At 38.4% G+C, this 22,810-nt stretch overlaps 1 protein-coding gene across 2 annotated transcripts in view; it reads right to left on the bottom strand.

Moving 5' to 3' along the window:
* The window catches only part of Akap13 (A-kinase anchoring protein 13), a 219,744-nt gene that overhangs the window by 72,644 nt on the left and 124,290 nt on the right, over positions 1 to 22,810 (bottom strand). Inside the window, exons 8-12 of one of the 2 annotated variants that reach the window (XM_059272911.1) lie at positions 19,292 to 19,367; positions 17,154 to 17,290; positions 7,087 to 7,457; positions 4,595 to 4,648; positions 1,183 to 1,248 (exon numbers count right to left, since the gene is read on the bottom strand). In XM_059272911.1, coding sequence (XP_059128894.1) covers positions 1,183 to 1,248; positions 4,595 to 4,648; positions 7,087 to 7,457; positions 17,154 to 17,290; positions 19,292 to 19,367 — 704 coding nt within the window. The remainder of the gene's footprint in view (positions 1 to 1,182; positions 1,249 to 4,594; positions 4,649 to 7,086; positions 7,458 to 17,153; positions 17,291 to 19,291; positions 19,368 to 22,810) is intronic. The other variant, XM_059272917.1, reaches the window with a different exon arrangement.

Consider the following 22,810-nt stretch of genomic DNA (forward strand, 5'->3'; position numbering starts at 1 on the left):
TTGGTTGACAACTTTCTGGGTACACTTCTAACCAGAAAACCCTGGTTTCACTAATGAGCAATACCACCTGTGCACACCTGGCCAGATAGTTCCTGATGATGGCTTAGTGAGAATCATCAGCTGCAGATAGGCACATAAAACACAGGAGCATAAATGCTGAAAAAAGCAAACAGGGTGTGGAATTTTAAAAGGGAGATAGGTCTGAAGTACAGATTTTGTGGTTACTTTCTGAAAGTAAGAGGCCAAAGAGGAAGGCTAGCTGTCTACCCACTTTGGAGCCACTAACTAGAATGCACACATCTGCTGTAACTACAGAGGGAACTTCTTTGAAAGAAGAATACAGTTGCAGCTAACTGCGTTCTCAGTTAATCAGCTGGAACTGCATCTGGATGTATACTGAAGCTATATAGTTATTTCTGTTCTGGGAAAACTATACAGTTCATTGCTACAATTAAGTTCATATATTCCAGCCCCAAAGGGCTTTTCTTCATAAATTACTTATGAACTGAAGCCATATGTCTCTATTTTCTCTAGTGGGTAAACTATTAACAAATTTGTTGTTCTTATTTCAATATGACAATAGAAGTCATAATGAACTGCAATCAACTGTCTCTGCAGAACCCATTTTTAACACCAGGCATAAGAAGAAAGTTTAGACAAGTAAAGAAATTTAGTTTTCCATTGTGAATTATCTGAAAAGCCTGAGAAAACTTCATCTCTGCTTACTACAAAACTTAATCCTGAAAATATTTTAATAATTAAATCTGGCTGCTTAACTCAAAGACAAATATGAAATGATGAGGCATCTAAATTCAGAACTTGAATGTAGGACTTGAAAGTATAATAAAAACCAGGGCCTATTAGCTGTCTTTTCTTAAGAATCTGGGAACTTGGAAAGACCAAAGCAAAGACAAGGGCTTCCAGCATAGACACAGGGTTCATGCAGAAAACACAGCCATCTATTGCTACTTGAGACAAACGATGCAGCGTTGGGTACTGTTCCTAGGCCATACTCCTGCAACTGGGTTAGTAGCGTCCATAGTGAAGGCAGCGGTATCCTATGCTCATAGATATCACAGGCTGGCCATATGCATTCCAGCCACAGAGAAGCCAGCAACAGCCCAAGGCCAGAAGTCTTACTTTACGGTTCCTAGTTTGGTGGCTGGACATGTAATACTATACCTTCTGAAATTAAAGTCAGCATTCAGAGCAGCCGAGTACTGCACACCAGAGGGACACCAGCTCATACTGGAGATGACATCAAAGGCAGAAACAAGAAATGGAGGGAGAAAAGAGGAAACAGGCTTGGGTTATTCAGTTTAAAAAGAAAGGATATAGAGATGGGCTTATGTAATCATTTATAAAAAAATAGATATGCAACACTGAGAATTTAGGAAAGGACTAGAAAAAGAACCACAGGAATTTAATATTGTTCAGTTGATGTCTATTCAGACACTGTTTTAGGAAAGGTCATGTGTGCTCCTTATGGGATGACTACTCTAACTGAAATTAAAGAATTTCTTCAACTAATCCCTTGGCAAAAACTGCAGCCCACTCATGGCTTCCTCTGCAGACATTCCCAGAGAGGTGTTCCAAAGCCTACTGTTGTGGCCAAGTGTCTCTCTGTATTCATCATTGCTCCCCCATCCCTCAACTCAGGACAGTCACTCCTGGGCCTGAATTGAAAGGAACCGCTACCAACAGCTCAGAGGGCTCACTGAGAAAGCAGTGCTCTTTTCCATATGTTCCCGTTAAGGATCCAGACAAGCCAGGCAACATCTTATACAATGGTCAAATCATATTTCTTCTTTAGAAGCTATTCATTAGGCCTTTCTGCTTAAAATGAGGCAACTACAATAAAGGCCATAGCTTCCTTACAGTTTTAAACTGATAAGCAGATTTATTTTTCTTAGAGTTTTATGGTATTAATATGGAAATGCCTTTATTTTTAATTTTGTATCCATTTTCCCCAAGATTAAAAAAACATCCATTTGAGCAGTTGCTTCCTTGTTTATCTTATGCAATATAGCAGGGGAGGAAAATCTAGGGTGGAAAGGTTGAAACAAATTATATAATAGTCACTTTGTGACTAGAACTACATCAAAAGGTCAGGATCTTTGCTTGCTTGCTTACTTGTTTAGTTACTTGAGACATATCCCCAAGGTGTGGTCCTAGGTAAGAATTTTTGACTAACAAGTACTATCACCTAAAAAAATACTGCTTTGGGGGGCCTTGAAATTCTAAGTGCTATGTTTTTGTTTTACTAACAATAACAAAAACGACCAAGAGTTCCTGACAACAGTTAAAGCATTGCTGGGGACAGCAGAACCATTCGGTGGGCTCAGTCTCCAAGACCTCCAAAAACTCTGCTTGGTGGACAAGCCTTGAGACGAGGAAAATGGTGGGATGGATGCTATGATAGTTTCCTCTACAGCTGTTCCAAATGGTATAAAAAATTTCAAATCTGATTAAATAACAGTGTACGGCTCGGCCGGGCGGTGGTGGCGCACGCCTTTAATCCCAGCACTCGGGAGGCAGAGCCAGGCGGATCTCTGTGAGTTCGAGGCCAGCCTGGGCTACCAAGTGAGTTCCAGGAAAGGCGCAAAACTACACAGAGAAACCCTGTCTTGAAAAACCAAAAAAAAAAAAAAAAAAAAAAAGAAAAGAAAAAAAATAAACAGTGTACGGCTCACACAAGGGAAAAGAAAAATACATAGTTTGAGGCATCTCTCATCTGGGAAGAAGGATTAGACTGACTCAAACTTACTTGTGTAAACAGAAGTAAAACATAATTTACAAATATTTATAAGGCTCAGAAGTCCATTCTTTGAAGTTATTAATTTAATTTTCAAATTTCCAATTGAATTACCTAAGTATCTGATTTCATTTCTTTTCTTTTCTTTCTTTCTTTTCTTTCTTTCTTTCCTTTCCTTCCTTCCTTCCTTTCTTTTTTTCTTTCTTGTTTTGTTTTGTTTTGTTTTTTTGAGACAAAGTTTCTCTGTAAAGTCCTGACTGTCCTGGAACTCGCTCTGCAGACCAGGCTGTCCTTGAACTCAGAAATCTGTCTGCTTCTGCCTCCTGAGTGCTGGGATTAAAGGCCTGTGCCACCATGCTCAACTGTGATTTCTTATTAAAAAGTAGAAAATCATTAACTCAATATACATTGCCAAATCATTCTTAAAAAGAAGAATAATCTTTTTGTAGAGTTTTCAATATCTTCTTTGCTCTGAGACTATGATAATGCTGTGGAAAACATTTAAAGTACAGAACAGGACAAGCAAAGACACATCCAAGCATCACTGGATCTGGCAAACTGCAATTGGTCTAAGCCTTCACCGACTCCTGTCATGATTAAAGTGCATTTCGGAGAGCCTCCCAAATCATAAGGTTCTCTGGCTTTGAAGTTTAGGAGGTACAGTTTTTTATTTTGTTCTGTTTTTGAGAACAACTTTCTTCTTTAATACTTGTTGGAATATTTCAATTTTATAAATTTTAAAACTATGAATCATGCTCTTTCTACAAAAATAGTTTTCACTTAGGCTAAACTGTAAAGTGAAGTTGTGAATCTGGTGTGTACAGCTCGGGCTGCAGGCAGCAACCTGTCGTCCCTTAACATGTAATCTAGTGCATGCTTCAGGTAGTTCATGATGAAGAGCTTTCCCAGAGACAGCAACAAACACATTGCTACAAGTTTGACACACTGTCTATTGAAAAAGGCAGTGAGCAACCTGTTTGCCTGAAGAGCCTAACTGATAGCATGATCATTTAGATTCATGAAAATGTTAGAATTTAAGATCAAAACTTCCCTAAAATATGGAATTAAAGGAAGATACACTTGAAAAATCATAGGAGCAAATAGATAAAAGTATCTTTGCAAATGTCTCTTTATATGAGAAATACAATAAAAGAATCACACTTTCATGATTTCTAAATGATTTTTTTAAATAATAGAAGAAAAGTCAGTAATAGCTCTACACAATAAAAGTCTTTAAAACATGAAGTAACTGAGTATGTATAATTAGAAATTAGTTCTTAGCTTATAAATATTACCTTCACTTTTTACTTGATAAATAATAATTAAGCAATTAAAAAAAGGTATAAGCTTATGCCAGATTGCTTTCTGAAAATACTCTGTCAACAATGGAATGGAAACTACCAGGTCACCAACTAATAAAAATCTTTCTTCATATTATTCAAGAATGTCCTGGAAATATTTTAGAACCTATGCATGAGTGAGCACAAATATATTTCTGGCTATTCTCTTTCTTTTCTGGATACAGAGGGAAGTATCTCCCAAGGTCCACTAGTTAGATACAACATGAAAACAAAACAAAGAACAAACAAACAAAACGAGACAAAGCCATCTGAGCCAGTAAGTGGGTGTGCACATTATAAATTTAGAACTAGAAAAAGACTTTAGACTAAAGAAACTATTTCCTATCAGGTGGACATAGCAACTAAGAAGCAGCTATATTTTATTTGCCTGAACCAGAAATATAACGTTTAAAAACGTTGTCCAATGTAACCAGAATGAGATGCTTGTTAGTACACACTCAGAGATGACATGGTTAGTTCAATTTAGTGAACTCTGTACCTTCTCCTATGAATGGGAGGTCTCCTGACAACATCCCCAAGAACTTGCATTGAACTGAAAATGAATGATGGAAGAGGTCAATAATGAAGGTGAACCACAATGATACACAAACGCACAAAACACAGAGATCACACCTTGAAGAAACATATTGCCCAAAGACCAACAGTACAGGAGGGAAGAGACCAAAAGAATGAAATGACAAAAATATCAGAACCCCAAACACCTGACAAAAAGGTAGCTTCTGTTCCCTCTGTACTCCAAGGAGTTAATTGGATGACAAATTATGAAGATTAGTTTAAGTTATAGAAGTAAATGGGCCAGAGAAAAGTGCCATTTAAAACATTAAAAGGGGTTTCCCTTCAAACTTTAAAATTCAGGTAACACAATATACAAGTAATAATATATGAATTAGCCAAACTATTAGGGTGATAAAGCCTAACTGCTATTCCATTACATCTCAAAGTACTAAGACAGTACTAGACAACCCTTTACATTAAGTTTAAATGGGCATGATATACAGGCTAAAAATACAAATAGGTAACAAGTCTAAGATTACCATGTAATTTTGGGCAAGTCATTAAATCTGGCTTTAATTTCTTCACCTGAGCTACCTGATACAAATATATACAGCTCTGAAATCAGTCATTACAAACAGATCTATAGTGAGTTATGTAGGAAAATAACTGTATTATTGTATTTATACAGTAAATCCCATTCCCTGACCAGTTCTTTATCATTTAAGACAAGGACATCCTATCAAGAAGTTACTCAGGATTCAGGGAGTAATTTCTGCCTGCAAGATCATTCCTGATGTATGTATCAATGTTTTAAAAGAAAACAGCATGTATACTGGGAAGGAAAGCATTTGGAAATTAGTTTTTATATAACCTGAGATTTCAAAAGGATATAAACACAATACAGCAAGTTAAGGCACTGCTTCTTATTTAAGACTACTACCGTAATACAATGGAAGAATACAGGGTTGTCCAAAGACTTGGCTGAGATTAGAAACCTAGATTCTACTGTAGATGATGTAAAGTGTCTGCAACAGTCCTCTAATCTGCAACTATGGAAAAATAACACTTGAATCATGGAGAAGATTAAAAACCAATGTAAGACAATTTGTGATGAAGAGTTTGAAATGTGTTTTGGCTGATTAAAAGAATAAATGCAGGTCTGGAAAAATGGCTCAGTAGTTAACAGTACTACGTATTCTTCCAGAGGACCTGGTTTTGATTCCCAGCACCTATACTGTGGCTTACAACTGTCTGTAACTCCACTTCTAGAGGATATGATGCTCTCTTCTGGCCTCCTTGTGCACCATGAACACACATTAAAACAAATTAAAAGAATAAATGAAGATCTGAGTATATGGTGGTGCATGCCTGTTAACACTTATGTGGTAGAAGCAGATCAGGAGGCCAAGCCTGGCTTTCATAGTGACACTCAGGCCGGCCTTGGCTACATGAGACTCTGTCTCAAAACAAAACAAAACAAAACATATCTGACAACTGTGATTAAGATTACATGTACTTACAGCTGCAATACAAAGAGGGAAAAAACCCCAAATAATTGTGTTATTTATAACAATTGTTTTAAAGCAACTGTCAGTAGCTGAGTGTGGTAGCTCCTGTCTGCATTCTCAGAAATTCAAAGACTAAGCTAGAGAGAATGGTCTGGAGTTAACAGTTAGCTTGTACTAAACAATGAGTTCCACATCAGCTAGAGCTATAGAGCAAGACCCTATTTCAAAAATCAGTCAAAATCAAGCAGCACCCCCTTTTCCTGGCTGAGAGCATCTTTTTAGGCAAGTAAAGTGGCCCTGGGGCAAGCACACCTGTAACCTGTTAGATGCTGCAGCATTTGGTCTGAAGATTAAAGTCAGAGGTCAGAAGCCAAGCCAACTTCTTACAGACTGCTGCCAAACTGAAGGACAAAAGCTGGGCAATACTTTGTAAATATTCCCCAAACTGTATGACATACAGGAAAATACCCACAATTTCAATGTATGTCATGAGTCCTGTGTCCTCTTGAGAATTACACATTGACAATTTAGACACGATCAAATTTCTGTATTAGCAACATATGGCTGTAATCCTCAGGAAACACCAGACCACTTAGATGTGTTGAGACTGTAAGATTTCATATTACTTAATAAATAGAATTTTCTCTACCATATTCATGAACTTCACTGGCTGATTAATCTGGTAAGAATATGCCTTAGCATTTACTAAATATTCACTATGTAACAGTAAGGTTTATGTTATCACAGTTATATTGAAAGGAAAGCTTACATTGCTCAAGTGGCTGCCCAGGATAGAGTCAGAACACACATCTGCCACACATTTGCCTGGTCTCAAAGCCTGGGTTATCTTTTTTCGACCAGTATCTCCTTATTACATTTTTTTTTTTAACCAGTAACAATGCTACATCAGATACTTCTCAAGAGAGAATACACACTGAGTTATGAAATGCATAGGCTCCCATCTTACCTCCGCTGGTTCATATCTGCATCGCTGGCTGCGTTCTTCCCAGGACCCCAGCTATGTCTCCGGAAAGGGGAAAGAGAACGCATGGAGTTCCTCAGAAAGGAGCAATTTGCAGGCACTTCAGTGATGCTGTCCATTTCCTCCTCTTCCATTTCACCAGGGCCAATAGGCTCACTCTCACTCTCTCGACGCTCAGGTCCCACTCCATGGCTAAGAAAGCCATCAGAGCGTTGATGATTTCTGGACCTACTTAACTTTGACATCTGAGGAAGGGACACATCACTGCCATGAGAAGAATGTCGGTCCAGGGAAGCTGTGTCATCTGTAGAGGAACTGGATCCGGTGGTATCACAAAGCAACTGCTCTTCCTCAGGCTGTAATAGGGAGAGCACACAGGGTTACAACCAACAGAACCAAAAAGACATCCTGTTCTGACAGACCACGCCAATGCTTCAGAGTTGACTGGACACAGGCAAGATCAATAAGACTTCAAGCTGATCTTTCTTTTCTTAAATCCATGACTGCAGTTAGATTATAAGTCCCCTGGCTTTCAATAGAGGAATGTTTTAGATATAACTGTCATTTTATTAAAGGTACTAGACTACATAGAAGACACACTAACTTTTCTTTTTAACGGAGAAAAAAAACAATTCTTAGTGTAGTTCTTTCAACCCACCATCAACTGAAGTGAAGAAAACCATTAGTCTCTAGGATTTCTGCTATATGAAACTCTAAGTTCTTATCATACTAGTTTTTTTTTAGAAGGTCTAACTGAAACAAGTCAGCCAGTACAGCTACAATAAGGCAGAGAATTTACTATTCCAAGGTCAAGTACAACTGTTGTTTACTTTTGAAAACTGCCGAATAGTTTTAATTCCACCAAAAGCCTGTCACAAGAGCATAATAGAAGAATGCTACTGCTTCTCACTTTACTGAGAACTGGTTGAGTGTTCTGAAGCCAAGTCACATAAAATCATCCTGATAATAAGGTATTTAATAAGGTGACAATGCTCCTTTCCTGGCGAAACTCTAGTACCTAAGAGGAATTATGCAAATCTTGTCTTAGTAGCCTGACATTCCCTACTTATTGAGAGGCATCAAGTGCACAGGATGATGAGTGAAGGAAAGACTAACTCCATTTCATATTCTACAAAAGACCAAAAGGCTATTTTGGCTTTTCACTAGACAAGGAGCAGTAAATAGGTAAAGGCATGCAGAATGACACCCCCCCCCCCCTTCACAGTACACCTTAATTAAGACATTCGGTGACATTAAAGAAAATCTTTAAAACAGGCTCTCACTATAAAGCCCTGGCTGTCACCATAAACTCACAGAGAATGTCATACCTCCTGAGTACTGGGATTAAAGGTGTGTGACACTGAGCCCCCAGACTTTGGTGCAGTGTTTTAATAAGACTAACTGAAAGAGAAGTAACTCCCCTAAGTTGTTCTTTAACTTCCACAAGTATGCCACGGCACACACACCCATACACATACACAGTAATTGAATAATAAAATGCAATAAAAAGGTGAAGACAAGTGATTTTTAAGAGAAAATTCTTAAAGAGGTTAAAGCTCACAAGAACTAATCAGTCCTTTCAGCACTGGAGTGGAAAATAGCCCTGGCCTTGGAGTCTTTTTAAAGCCTATACAACACTTTCATCCCAAAGCATACTACCACCTGTGAAAGGCACCTGTATACACTGGGGGCTTCAGCTTACCTTCCCTCTGAAAAGTTCAATTTCCTAGAGTGCTATTTAAACAGTGTGAGATGAATGGAGAGAAAAGACACTGAGAGGTGAGAAAACTTGAGTCCCAGAGCACTGAACAGTGAGTAGCAAATCAAGACACAAATCCAAGTTATTATCCTACTGTGTTATTTCAGTTGCCTTTTAAAAAACCCTGTGAGAACGAGATCTTGATGTCAGAATCCAAGAGTCCCTTCACTGGTTCAAGAGGCGAAATAAAACTACCTCATCAGGTAAATTTTAATGGGCAAGAGGTATTATTTTAAAATAAAATTATTGGTGGAACATAATGGTGTACAACCCGTAATCCCAGCACTTGGAAGGTAAAGCGGGAAGATCAGGAATTTCAGGACAGCCTGAGTTAAAACACTAAGAAGGAACATTGCAGGAAACAAAAGTTCTGAGTTAAAGCTTATTCTTTACAAGACAGCTGTTCCCAGTATGGAAATGACTCCTGGTCAGAATAACAGGTATTTTTCCACTTGGTACCTTGTCTGAAAAGGACATTCATTAAAGATATAAAATAGTACCGTCCACAGTAGTTTTGTGTGTGTGTGTACACGCACGTGCATGCTGGGAACTGAATTTAGGGCCTTACATATGCTGGGCCTGAATTGTACCACTGAATTATATTCCCAGCCTCTAATCCAAAACTCTTAAGTCAAACTCTTAAAAAATATCTATCTTTTGGTACAATATTAAAACAAAATGAGAAAAAATTGTGACTTGTTCATATACATATCCTCATCTCTTTTTTTTAAAAACTATTTTTATTTTATGTATACTAGTGTCTTGCCTAAATGTATGTCTGTATACCACATACATGCCTGGTGCCCATGGGAGACAGAATAGGGCACCAGATCCCCTGGGACTAGAGTTAAAGATGGTTGTGAGTCACCATATGGGTGTTAGGAATCAAACTCAGGTCCTCTGGAAGATCTGTCAATGCTCCTAAGGGCTGAGCCATCTCTCTAGCTCCTACACATATTTTTAAAAAGGCAAAAATCTGACAAGACTATATTCTCAACACACTCTGTGAAATTTCCTAATGTTTACTTATCCTAACTTAGCTTTCACTGAGACATGACAAGGAGTCTTCACAGTAACTACCTGATGTCTTTAGTCTTGCACTCGTGGTAAGAGTAAGGGTCACACAGTATCCTATTCTTACACTAGAATATCTTTACTGAATTACTCCATTCTAATGAGTCTGTGGTCATTACTTAAAGGAAAAACAGAACACCACCCATAAATTGACACTAAGCTCAATTATTATATACTAAGGCTAATAATAGTTTAATTTTGGAGTTAATCTAAAGAAAGCTTTAAAATACTTTCCTCCAAGACTTTTATATGTCTTCGAAAGCATTTCCCAATTTTACCGAGCTCTTATATTTTTCCTGTCCTACAGAAAATTTTGAGTAGGATGGTGAGATGGCTCAGCAGGAAAAGGCACATTTGGTCAGTAGTGATGACCTGAGTTAGAAGGACAGAAGGACAGAACTGGCTCTCCACGTTCTCCTCTCACCTCTACACAAGCACCATGGCATGGACATGCACACCCACACTCAAAATAAGTAACTAAATGTAAAAAAAATAAAAAGAATGAAGAAAATTGTGAGTGCCCTAACCAGAAGTCAGCTTCATCTATAGTTATGTATAGTTATGTATTTTCTAAGGTAGTCATATTTACCCCAACAGAGGCATGACATTTAGCCATGCTGTTCTATCTAATAAGAATGCTGCCTCCTCTTGCTCTTAAGACAGGATCTCTCTGTGTGGCCCAGGGCTGACTCTGGATTCCAGATCCTCTGACCTAAGCCTCCTGGATACTGGCATGAGGACATGACCTCTCAGTATTCCAGACATACATTCATGGTCTTTGAAGCTACAGTGTTACTTGAAGGCTTACGGAAAGGCACTGTCTAAATCATAGTGATAGAGAGCACAAGAAAGACAAGGTTTTTAGAACTTTGAATTCTTTTAAAAATAAAATTCTAGTTCCTAGATCTAAGATATAAAATCTTAGAGATACAGGCCGGGCGGTGGTGGCGCACGCCTTTAATCCCAGCACTCGGGAGGCAGAGCCAAGTGGATCTCTGTGAGTTCGAGGCCAGCCTGGGCTACCAAGCGAGTTCCAGGAAAAGGCGCAAAGCTACACAGAGAAACCCTGTCTCGAAAAACCAAAAAAAAAAAAATCTTAGAGATACATAAAATAAGATGTAAAAACTATTCCTTTCACTATTTTACACCTCATCCCCACTGTATTTCTATTTGTATATTAGAAGGGAGAAAGTTACCATTTTTAACCTCTAACAAGATGTTCCAAGCTTAAAATCTGAAGTCTTCTTTAAAAGCTCTTTAGTATGTCAGTTTTTCTTTAAAGAGATCATGGATCCTAAAATACTTGCCTAGAGCAGCAGTTCTCAACCTGTAGGTTGCAACCCCTTTGGGTTCACAGGGGTCACATATCAGGTATTTACATTATAATTCATAACAGTATCAACATTACAGTAATGAAGTAGCAACAGAATCATTTTAAGGTCGGGGGTCACAACATGAGGAACTGTATTAAAGAGTCACAGCATTACAAAGATTGAGAACCATTGGCTTAGAGGAATGGGGTACCATGCATCAATTCATGATACTTGACTTATGTAGAATAAAAACTAGTTATTATGAGTCTTAACGTAGTTCAAGCCCTTTCCCTTACCCCTCTGCATCAAATGTTAAGAATAAAGAGAGAAGAGTAGAAGGGTAGAGTAGAAGGGAACTGAGAAAGTACACGAAAGAGGTGCATGGTAAAAAGGAAAAATGTTGGAGAAACAGAGACTACGTCTACATCTGAGGCTGACAAATAAATCATTTCTTCCAGGAGTTTTTGCTCATCTTTTGCTCATCCATCCTGAATGCAGGATTGGAAAACACACACACACCCACACCCACACCCACACCCACCCACACACACACACACCCCTACCTCTACCACCATCTTTTCCCTTAGACTTTGTATACTACTGAAAATCTGCAAAAACATCAGGGTAGCTAAAGTCCCTACCAATACTCAAACGAGTGTGGCTGCTCTGTACAAGCAATGACCCTAAATAGATAGCTCTACTTGAGGGGAGTAGCTGGGTCACAAAACGGTCCAAAGACCCTGTTTTGCTTAAATTAATGGAAAGGCCTAAATAAAATCCTAAATAAAATGACACTATACAAATAAAAATCTTAGAAACTATTACTACTATTAAACAATTACTATATAAATTTAAACAATAATAGGTACTTATCTCATGTGAGGTTTTATTTTTCATTTTAAAATTTTTATAAGTTTCTTGGTAGTTTTGTTCGGCATGTTTTTCATGTGAGGCTTTAAGTGATTTAGATATATTATCCTTTTTAATCCTTCCTATTATTTGATTTAGTAAATATTCCTATTTCCATTCTAGAGGTGAGAAAACAGGTTAACTCAAGACTTTTTTTTTTTTTGCTAGTCAGCTCAAAGAGCCAGGTGCGTCCATCCTAGTTTTTAAGCTCTTTAAATGGTTCTAAAAACAGCTAGAATTGAATCCTCCTGAATAAACCACAAAGCTGTTGTTAAAGTGACAAACAGAATACTGAGATACATCTTAATCCTGAAAATAAAAGCCCAAAACTATAAATCTTTAAAGCAAAACATCGACACAGACACAGAAAGCAAACGGGCAAATACACAAAGCAGTCAGCTGAACAAGAGTCTGTTAAATTATTCCTCTTCAGATTAGCCATTTGAGCTAACCAAGACACTTTCATGTAAGTGAATAGGCAAGTGATATAAGAGAAAATATTTGCAAATCATGAATCTAACAAAGGAGCAGTATCCAGGATATATATCATCCATTCCTCTCTAACAACAAATAATCCAATTATTTGAATGGGCAAAGATATGAACAGACACTCTCTACAGGAAGACACATGAGCTGCCAATGGACATGTGAAAATCTGTTTAATATCATCAGTTGTCAGGAAATACAAATCAAAACCATAATGAGATAACACTGCATGGATACTAGAAACATTAATATTAAAACAACTGTGTTTGTTACTAAGGATGTAGAGTAAATGGGATTCTCAACACGAATGAGAACACTAGAGATGGCCAGTTTCTTGTATGACTAAGAATCCCACTCCCAGGGTTGTACAGAATACTGATTCCTCAGATCCCATTTATATGACTTTCTGAATCAGAGAAAAAAACATCTTTTGTGTTTCTTCTGGAGGGCTGGATGGTCACTGAAAAGGGTGTCATGTGAGGAGACTTTCCATAGTTATGCTTATAGCCTATATGCTCATGCACCTTCAGGTTATAAAGGTGGGGGATGTATTCACCAAAAGTAACTGAATTCTCAGGATTTATATATAAATTATACATCTCTTAACCACAGAAAAACACTGCTTCTAAGAATTTATACCTGATGTGTATGGACACACCTGTAATGTGTTTTGAACTGTATCATCAAATTTAGGCAGACTGGTGATGAACAGAAGCACAGCTATGTACTAAGTAAACAATAAAAAATGACAGAAGCTGGAAGGTGAGTACAGGGGTGCTCGCTGCAATACTCAACAGTTCTATTTTTTTCTGTGTTTTTATAATATAATATTTGGGGGGAAATGCCTTTCTCTTAGAAAGTTATAAATTCTATGTATGTATCTACAGAAAGATAAACATTACTAACCACAAGATACACAAAAACTGTCACACATTTTACATATTGATACTACACCCGAAGGAATCGTGTGTGATACTGCCAAACAAACAGCCCTTCACTTATTCAACAAGTATTTATTATTATTTATTTTATACATAAGACATACAACTATACTACTATCTAGAGAAACAACAGCTCACATTTTAAACACTCATCACATGCCCCAAATCACATTATCTTTTTATGTGGAGCATTCTATCTAAGAATCTTAAGTCCTGGATCAGAGTGATGTATACCAACTATATTTTCTCAGCTCGTGCCAAAAAGAATCCCAGGATTTCATCTCACTTTAAAAACAAAGTATAAGTTTTATGCTGCTCATCTAAAACCAGGAACCAGCAAATATTTGTAAGAATCAACATGAAGCTCTCAACGCTCACCACAGAGTCACAGTTCCCAGGAGGTGTATGTTGTTAAAGAGACTTCCTAAGGACCAGAGATAAACAAATGGCTGCAGGAAGTGACCTAATGCTCCACTCAGTTCACAGAAAAGCATGTTGCAATGGCTTGACTAAAGACTCCCTCCAACCCCCAAGACTGGAAGGGAGGAGGGAAGGGCCCCGGGAAGACACTGTGAGACCGTGACATCGCACAGCACATACTGAAACAACAGCAAGAGAGGAGTGACTTTAAGAGAGCTGGTGATGTCTATCTACCAACACAGTCTCGACTGAAAATCACTGGTTTTCAGAGCCACACCGAAGAGACTGAAAGCCAAGTAACAGAACAGGAAGAGGCCTCAGTTCTGTTCCTCAGTCGTTCGGCTATTTTAGGCAAGCCTCTTTAGCAACTGTCATAGGGTTTCTACTGCCGTGACAGAACATCATGACCAAAAGCAACTTGGGGAGGAAAGGGTTTATCTCACACTATAGTTCCACATAACAGCCAACACAGAGGGAAGTCAGGGCAGGAACTCACACAGGGCAGGAACCTGGAGGCAGGAGCTGATGCAGAGGCCATGGAAAAGTGCTGCTTACTGGCCCTGCTCCTCATGGCTTCCTCAGCCTGCTTTCTTATAGAACCCAGGACCACCAGCCCAGGGGTGGCACCCCTGACAGTGAGCTAGGCCCTCCCTCATCAATCAACAATCAAGAAAATGCAACGTAAGCTTGGCCACAGGCCAACCTGGTAGGACACATTTTCCCAACTGAGGTTCTCTTTCTTCTCAAATGACTCTAGCCTGGGTCAAGTTGACATAAAACTAGCCAGCACAAACCAAACAAAAACTATTCCTTGTATGGTATAAGGGACAAAGCTACCTACCTGATTGCTAGACATATGAAATTTTATATACGCAGATGCATGTATATATATAAAATCCAGGTCAGTACCTTGTCAGTATTATTAACTAGCTCTTAATTTTATCAAAGCTAGGAAAATTAGTTATTCTAAGGACTCTCGGTCATTCACAGCTTTGGAAGAAGAAATGGGAGGAAACATCCCCACCCCCACCCTCAACCGGCCGCAGGCCATCTGGATATTCTCATGCATGCATGAAGGTGAAAGTTCATCCACCCTGCCTGGCTTTTCTCCAGGTACTCCAGTTTACAATGTAGGTGGAAGTTTGTCTGAGGTACATGTTTCAGCTTTAAAAAAAATATTGTCTACTCTTCCCAGAAAAATGTGCAGCATCTAGTAAAGGTTCTTTATATGAGTATCTCCTGCGTGCTTTTAATAGCTTGAGTAAAATGGTAAAGTAGAGAAAATTCTCATTTTTTTTTTTTTTAAGGTAAGCAAACCACGTAATTTAGTGATCAGAAATAATTATCTCTACGAGGAGAGGGTAACACCAGGGACAAACTGTCCACATGTTCTGTATCTAAGAGGTAGGCAAACAAATATTTCCTGAAGGAAGATTATTAAACTTAAAAAACAAAACTTCAGCTGGAGAGGTGGCTCAGCTGTTAAGAGCATTTGTGCTCTTCCAAAGAACCTGAGTTCAGTTTCTAGAATTCATGTTGGGCAGTATATACAATTTCTAACTCCAGCTCCAGGGGATCCAATGCCTGCTTCTGGCTTCCATAAGCCACATCCCCAACACACCTACATATAAAAATAAATCTTAAAGAAAAACCCTTTTTACTATTAGGATACACAAGCATACATAATTGTTTGATAATTTCTTAAGTATTCATTACTCAGTTCCAGTCATTGTGAGCCAATTTTAAAGCTACAGTTTTTATCCTGAGTTTTACAGGAACACTGAAGCACATATACCTCCTCCCCAAACTGTAATTTAAAAAATGTATTTGTTAAGAGCTTAGAAAGAAAAGGAGGGAGGGAGGAAGGCAGGCAAAACAAAAAAGGTCCCCAAACAAAAACACTGGTTTTCCTCTTCCTATGTGATTTCAAAGGCAAATCTTCCCCTAAACCCCAACAAGACTAGACCGAATTACTCTATCAAGTTCACAATCCTCCTGCGGTAACAGGCATGCACCACCAACCTGGCCAGCAAGTAATAAGACAGAAATTCTAAAGCCGTACCATAAATCTTTCCAAGAGCCTTCAGAAGACAATCAAAGGAACAGGGTAGAAAGGGTTCGGAAGGACAAGCGGAATATGAGGACTGATGGACAAAAATGAAAAGAGCAGAATTCTAGACTTTTATGACGTTGTTCCTATACCGTAAGAGTTCAACACATGAACAACACACTGCCTCGAATGGTTTAATCACACACTAACAAAACTGCTCTGGCAACTTCTTCAGAGTCATAAAACTAGCAGGAGGACTCTTCTTCACAGCTGCTCCAATGTTTCTGCCCCCAGTCCTTACTGTTAGGAAAACCACTTGTGGCATGTAACTGAGTACAGCATTCCCTACCGTCTCTGCTGTGGGGAAGGCCTCTTAGAGGACAAAACAGAATTTGCTGCACACAGAAACAACCTCAAGCTTCCAACCTCCATCTTCCCTAGCTCCTCACTAGAGAAAAAACTTACTTCTCTACCATAGATCTAGAAAGTTCCAATTAAGCAGTCTGGAGGAAAGGTGATGTCATCAGACTTAGCAGTGAGTTTCAGGCATCCACACATTAATCAGAATGACTCTATGGTTAGTTTATATATATATGACATCATACAGTCTGAGTTGCGGTCCTTTCCTAACCACTGAAGGGTGTTCACTGTCATCTGACTTAGTTCATACTAAAGGAACTCCCATGTCTTTTGACTTCAACGCAAGTTTCAAGTCACTCATGTAACCAGCCATGATTTTTTCAGAAAATAAATCTAATAAATCTGGCCAGTGCCCGTTTCTAAGCCCTGGCAATGGACTTTTCTTCTTTAAATAGAATACTTACACTTCGTTGTGAGTGCTCCAGCTAGGCTGTTTGTTGCAGCTTAGAAAGAGAAGGAAGGGAGGGAGGGAAGGCGGCAGCAGGCAAAACAAAGTAAGTGTCCCCACAGCCACTCTGAATACAAGGCCTCGCTGGATCACAATTCATTAGTTAGAGTCACACATTAAAGTCACGGGATGACAATGAGCACAAGGGGAAATCACAGAAAAAAGGGTTCAGTAAGGCCAAACGAGATTGGGAGAACTGCTGGTCAAAATGAATAGAAGCGTCCTCTAATACCTTGGAGAAGATGATGCTGTCCATTTCGTCACTGGGTGAGTGGAAGAGGTCAGAATCACTCCCTGAGCCTCTCTGAAGCACACCTTCTTTTGAGGCACACTCGGTGCCCAGTCCAACATCTAAGAAGCTTTCACATTCTGAAAAAGAGTAATTATTTAACCAATACCTGTTTGTTTGTTGTTGTTTAAAAATTCACTTCCTGCTTCATACCAACACTCAGTCATGTCTTTCTATTGTTCATCCACCTCTTTGTTTTCCCAGCCTTTCTTCCATTTTAGATATTTACAAAGTTAGAAAGGTCGTAGTCTAGGAGCTTTTAGGTATATTAACTGACACAGTTACTTTTTCTGTTAGGCATTTGGCTAGGTTCTGGGAAGACATTTAACATGTTCTTGCAGAATGGGCTATTCACAATCTTGTGGTACAAATGAACACAGTAAGAGACAAGTTCATTGCAGAATTATATAAAGAATACCATAATAAGGAGGCAGGACCTATGAGTTAATCTTAAATCATTAAGTCACAATTATGAGTTTAGTGGATAATTTCACAATGTTAGTTCAATGGAAATAGTATGGTTTCTTCAAAAGACTGTAATTATGGGTATTTTAGCACCCCCGTTCTATACAGAACACAATAAAAGTACGGTTGGTGGGTTTGTAATATTTCTATTCCTGCCTTTTTTTGCCATTTGGAAAACACCAAAAAACTCTGTATTGTGACTTGGGGAAAATGGGGGTGCCGGCTAAGCAAAGAAACTGCTGGAGCTGCTAGAGGGCCAGCTACAATCTAAAGACTATGTCTAAATGCCAGCCTAGAAAAGAAATCCACACAATACATTTTCATAAAAATCCACAGATTCACCTCTGGTAGGAGAACCTTATCCAAAAAATAAAGCCAAGCTAGCCTAAGGTTACAAGCCAAGTGTGGGATAAGAAGAGGTTAATGTGTGGGATTAAATTGGCTGTTTGGAGGAAAGAAGAATACAGAGTGGGGAAAGTAGTAGAGGAACAACCATAATCCATTACAGCTCCACCATGACCTTCATTGGGGTAGGGATCCCTAAAGGCAAACTTAATGTACACTACATGTCATGTATGCTGGGACATTTTCAAAAGAAACAGAATCCTTACTTTCTCCCAACACTCCCTTCCTAATGAATGAAGTGGAATATATTAAAGTATGAAGTGGAAACAAGAGCAAAGAACACTGATTTTAGGATGTTTAGATGGCTCTTGCTTAAAAGAAAAAACCCAGGCAATTTAACCCTGTGGGTTTTCACTTCTATACCAGTAAAATGGGATGACTAGTACATCCCTAAGAGTCACACTGACAGTTAACAGAAAATTAGAAATGTAATATCTAGACATCTGGCCTGGATGGAGCACACTGCAGGTGTGTGATACATATGCCTAAATCATGTTCAGGCTTCATTAATCCTTAATGTATGACCAATCTACTTATTCTTGGAGTTATACTGTATAGGGGTATTTTTAACAGTTCACGGTGATGACCTGACAAAAACTGCAACTCAAATCAAGTTCCTTAAAGAAACAGATAGAGCCATGAAGTCTAGAGGTCCTTCCGTGTTACGAATATTCAAATTCCAAGACTTTGCTAAACAATCACATGGCAGAAGTTTCATTCTTGGGTAGCTGGTTACACTTTCAGAAAAGTCACTGATAGCTAAAGGAACCAACACATAGGTGTGGGCATACTTTTACTTCCAACACCTTTGAATTGCATACAACCACACATAATATTCTGAAATAGCACTCTCAAGAAGTGTGAAAAATACAGAAGAAAACACTTTCCATATTAGTTTTCAATACTTCCTTTGTAATAGAGTCAAGAGTTGAGAAACGATAGAAAATCTCTCAGGGCATAAAAGACTAGGGCAATCTTTTCTCAAGTTAAACAGTACTGCAAGACATCCACAGCTAAATTGTCCCTAAAAGGCCAGCAAATGAGAAAGATTTGATAATTTCTAAAGTAGATTAGTAAAAACCAGAACAGTAAACAGAGGCTTTGTTGGTGAAGCATACTGGAGAACTCAAAAATGCAAAGTGCTCATATATATAATGGCAGATCACAACATCAAATTATTTCTTCCAGAGCAGGACTGTGACCAGGCCTACCTGAGCTCTGTTTGGAAGCCAGAAGAGATGCTGCTTCAGGGCATGGCTCTATGGTACACCAGCTTTCTCGGTTGATCTGGAAGAGAAAAACAATTTGTTTTAGACAATAAGGTAACTTTATAGCTTCAGAAAGTCTGTGTATTGTTCACCTCCTCTGACTGTTAGTATTTTATTGCAAGGTAGGTAAAATTAGGCTAAAAGAGAAAACAAACTCTACTGTAATATAAACAAGGCAATCTACTTTGCACTAAAAGCTCTGAAAAGATTGTCAGTACTAATGGCATACAAAAACAATGGGAAAAGATTCACAAAGGGCAAGCCACAGTACAGACCAAGGGTGAAAAAAAAAAAAAACTAAGAAAGAATACTAAAATCACATATTTGGTGTCATAACTTACAATTTTGAAAAGCATACAAAATTTGAGAATTTTAAAAATACAAAATAATCGCTATTTAAGAGTATACCAGGTACTATGTTAAGAATTCATTACTTGTCTGGCTTACAGAGCTGAGTTCCAGGATAGCCAGGGCTATAGAGAGAAACCCTGTCTCGAAAAACCAAAAAAAAAAAAAAAAAAAAAAAATTCTGAACTCATTTTCTCATCAAATGATCATAATAGCTACAGGAAGTTTATGTCATTTCTATTAAAACCAAAGGCAGGGGCTCAGAAGGGTAAAACACAGTAGAATGGCACCCGGAGAAAGTGTGCAAAACTTGGAAATGCAAATGTACTCCATCCTTAAGACACACTGCTTAACTACTTTATTATGAGAACTCCTAATTTCACTGATGTTTAAGTAATACGTTTTTAAATTAACATTAAACATTTCAACATTCTGTTCTCAGTAACTGACAGAACAAGTAGATAGATACAAGGATCTAGAAAACATCAGAAACTTCTAACAGTCCGACCTAATCAACACACAGAATGTGCAGCAGGGCACATGCCTAAGTGCGCTTGCAATGTTCATATGGTGACACACAAAACAACACAAAATAAAATAAAACTTCTGGGTTCTAATACATAAAAAATGCTGCATATTTAACAGGATTAAAAACCACAAAAACTTTGCTTTTTATTAACTACAACACTATTAATGCGGAAACCCAAATCAAAAGCCTGGAACTCCATACAAATCTTAAAAAACAGAAAAAAAAAAGTTTCTGCAAAAAAAACACTATTAAAGTAACCTAGAATTCATATAAGAAATATTAAAGAAAATATGTTGAACTGAATACAAATTAAAGTTTCCATATAAAAATTTGCAGGATATCACTAATGCATTGCTCAGAACAAAAATTGAACACTTTAAAATGCCTTCACTAGAGAAGTTCCAGGAGAAAGGTAAATAAACACCAACCCAGCCACAAACCCTTAAATCAATAATGATTTCTTGCCTGTAAGACATGCTAATGCAATGGTGGCATAAAGTTTGAGAGAGTAACCAGCCAACATCTGATTTGACTGAAGGCCCACTCCATGAAATGGAACCTATACCTGATACTGCTTAGGTGACCAAGAAGTTGAGACTAGATAGCCCAGAGACCTAGGGTAAAACCAAATACTATTGGTCTGAGAAAAAAAAAAAAAAAGTAACAATACAATGGCTCCTAATGATATTCTGCTATACTCATAGATTGGTGACTTCTTCAGCCATCATCAGAGAGACTTCCTCCTGCAGCGAATGGGAACAAATATGGCATGGTGGTTCAAATGTAACTGGCTCATAGGGAGTGGCACTATTGGAAGGTGTGGCCTCGTTAAAGGAAGCGTGTCACTGTGGGGGCAGGCTCTGAGGTCTCTTTTGCTTAAACTTCCCTCAGTGTCACAGAACACTTCCTGTTGCCTTCTGATCAAGATGTAGCCAGTACCACGTCTGCCTGCACACCGCCATGCTCCCCACCAGAACTGTAAGCCACCACCCAACTAAATGTTTTCTCTTGTAAGCGTTTTCTGTGGTCATGGTGTCTCTTCACAGCAATAGAAACCCTAACTAAGACTTAAGAGAGCCAGCCACAGCCAGATATTGTGCATAAAGACCTTAGAACACTCAGTCCTAAATGAGATGTGTCCATCAAATCCCTCCCCTGAGGGCTCAGGGAACTCCGCAGAAGAGGAGGAAAGCACGTACAAGTTAGAGGGGATGGAGGACACCAAGGACTCAAGGCCTTCAAGATACAACAGGGCTGGCACACACATGAACTCACAAAGACTGAGGCAGCATGCACAGGTCCGCAGCAGATGGGGTTCTAGAGCTAAATGGCGAAGTGGACACAGGCCCCCATCCCAGAAGCAATCTCCAATTGATTACTACTTGCAAATGAAAATTTACTTCCCTCCAAGGAAGTCTCACTGTGGAAATAAACTATTCTTAAGGGTGAGCTGCATGCCCAGCCATAGATGGCCAACAGAAAAGGAGCACAATGGCATCTTTGGAGGTTCCTTGTCTCATAATGGTGTGTCATGGATTTTCCCATTAAAAAAATTGTTGTGCTATTTTTTATTTTTATTTTATGTATTTTTTTTCTCTTTTTACCCTATAGGTCCTTCAGGTATATATTACAGTTTCCAGTTTAGTGTTTTTATGGGATTCCTGAATGTGCAAATGGGTGGGTCTCTGTGTCCATATGTTTCTTGTGCCTTTTCTTGGGCTCTTTCTCTTCTGTTTGTTAGTTTTGTCCTATTCTGATGTGTTAATTTTTGTTTTATCTTATATTATTATATTATTGTCCTGTAGAAGCCTGTTTGTTTTCTAATGAGAGATAGGAAGGGGGTGGATCTGGATGAGAGGAAGAGCTAGGAGGAATAGAGGGAGGGAAAACCATAATTAGAATATATTATGCGAGAAAAAAAAATCTACTTTCAATAAAAGGAAAAAAAAAATCAAGAAACAGCACATTAATCCAAAACCAGCAAGTAAAAATGGGAATGGACAGAATTCAGTGTTTCAGAAAGCAGAAAAACAGCAAGTTCCAACAGTCAGAAAAGCTGGTCAGTAGTATCAGCAAAACTCTAAGAGCCCCGATGAGAAAGGTTACTAGCTACCTATTAGTACCATGAATCTAACAGGGAAACTACTGATTCCAGAGACTGGAAGGACAATAAAAAAATCACTATTTTGTGTAAAATTCATTAAATCTAATGAAACAATCAAAATTTTCTCATGATGACATAAATAACTTGAATACTCGTAGTTTAAAACTTTCCTTTGGAGCCAGGCAGTGGTAGTGCAGGACAGGGGGATCTCTGTGAGTTCGAGGCCAGCCTGGTCTACAGAGTGAGTTCCAGGACAGTCAGGGATATTACACAGAAAAACTCTGTCTCATAAAAACAAAACAAAACAAACAAACAAAAAACAACAACAACAAAAAAAACCTTCCCTTTAAAGAGGAACCTAGGCCTAGAGGCTTACTGGTGAATTCCACAAATGCTTTAGGAAGAGATAATACAAATTTTACATAAACTCTTTCAGGAAATAGATAAACAGCTCACAGCTTATTTTCTGGACCCAACACTA

Source organism: Peromyscus eremicus, chromosome 1 (assembly GCF_949786415.1).
Source record: "Peromyscus eremicus chromosome 1, PerEre_H2_v1, whole genome shotgun sequence".
Classification (NCBI taxonomy): Eukaryota; Metazoa; Chordata; class Mammalia; order Rodentia; family Cricetidae; genus Peromyscus; species Peromyscus eremicus.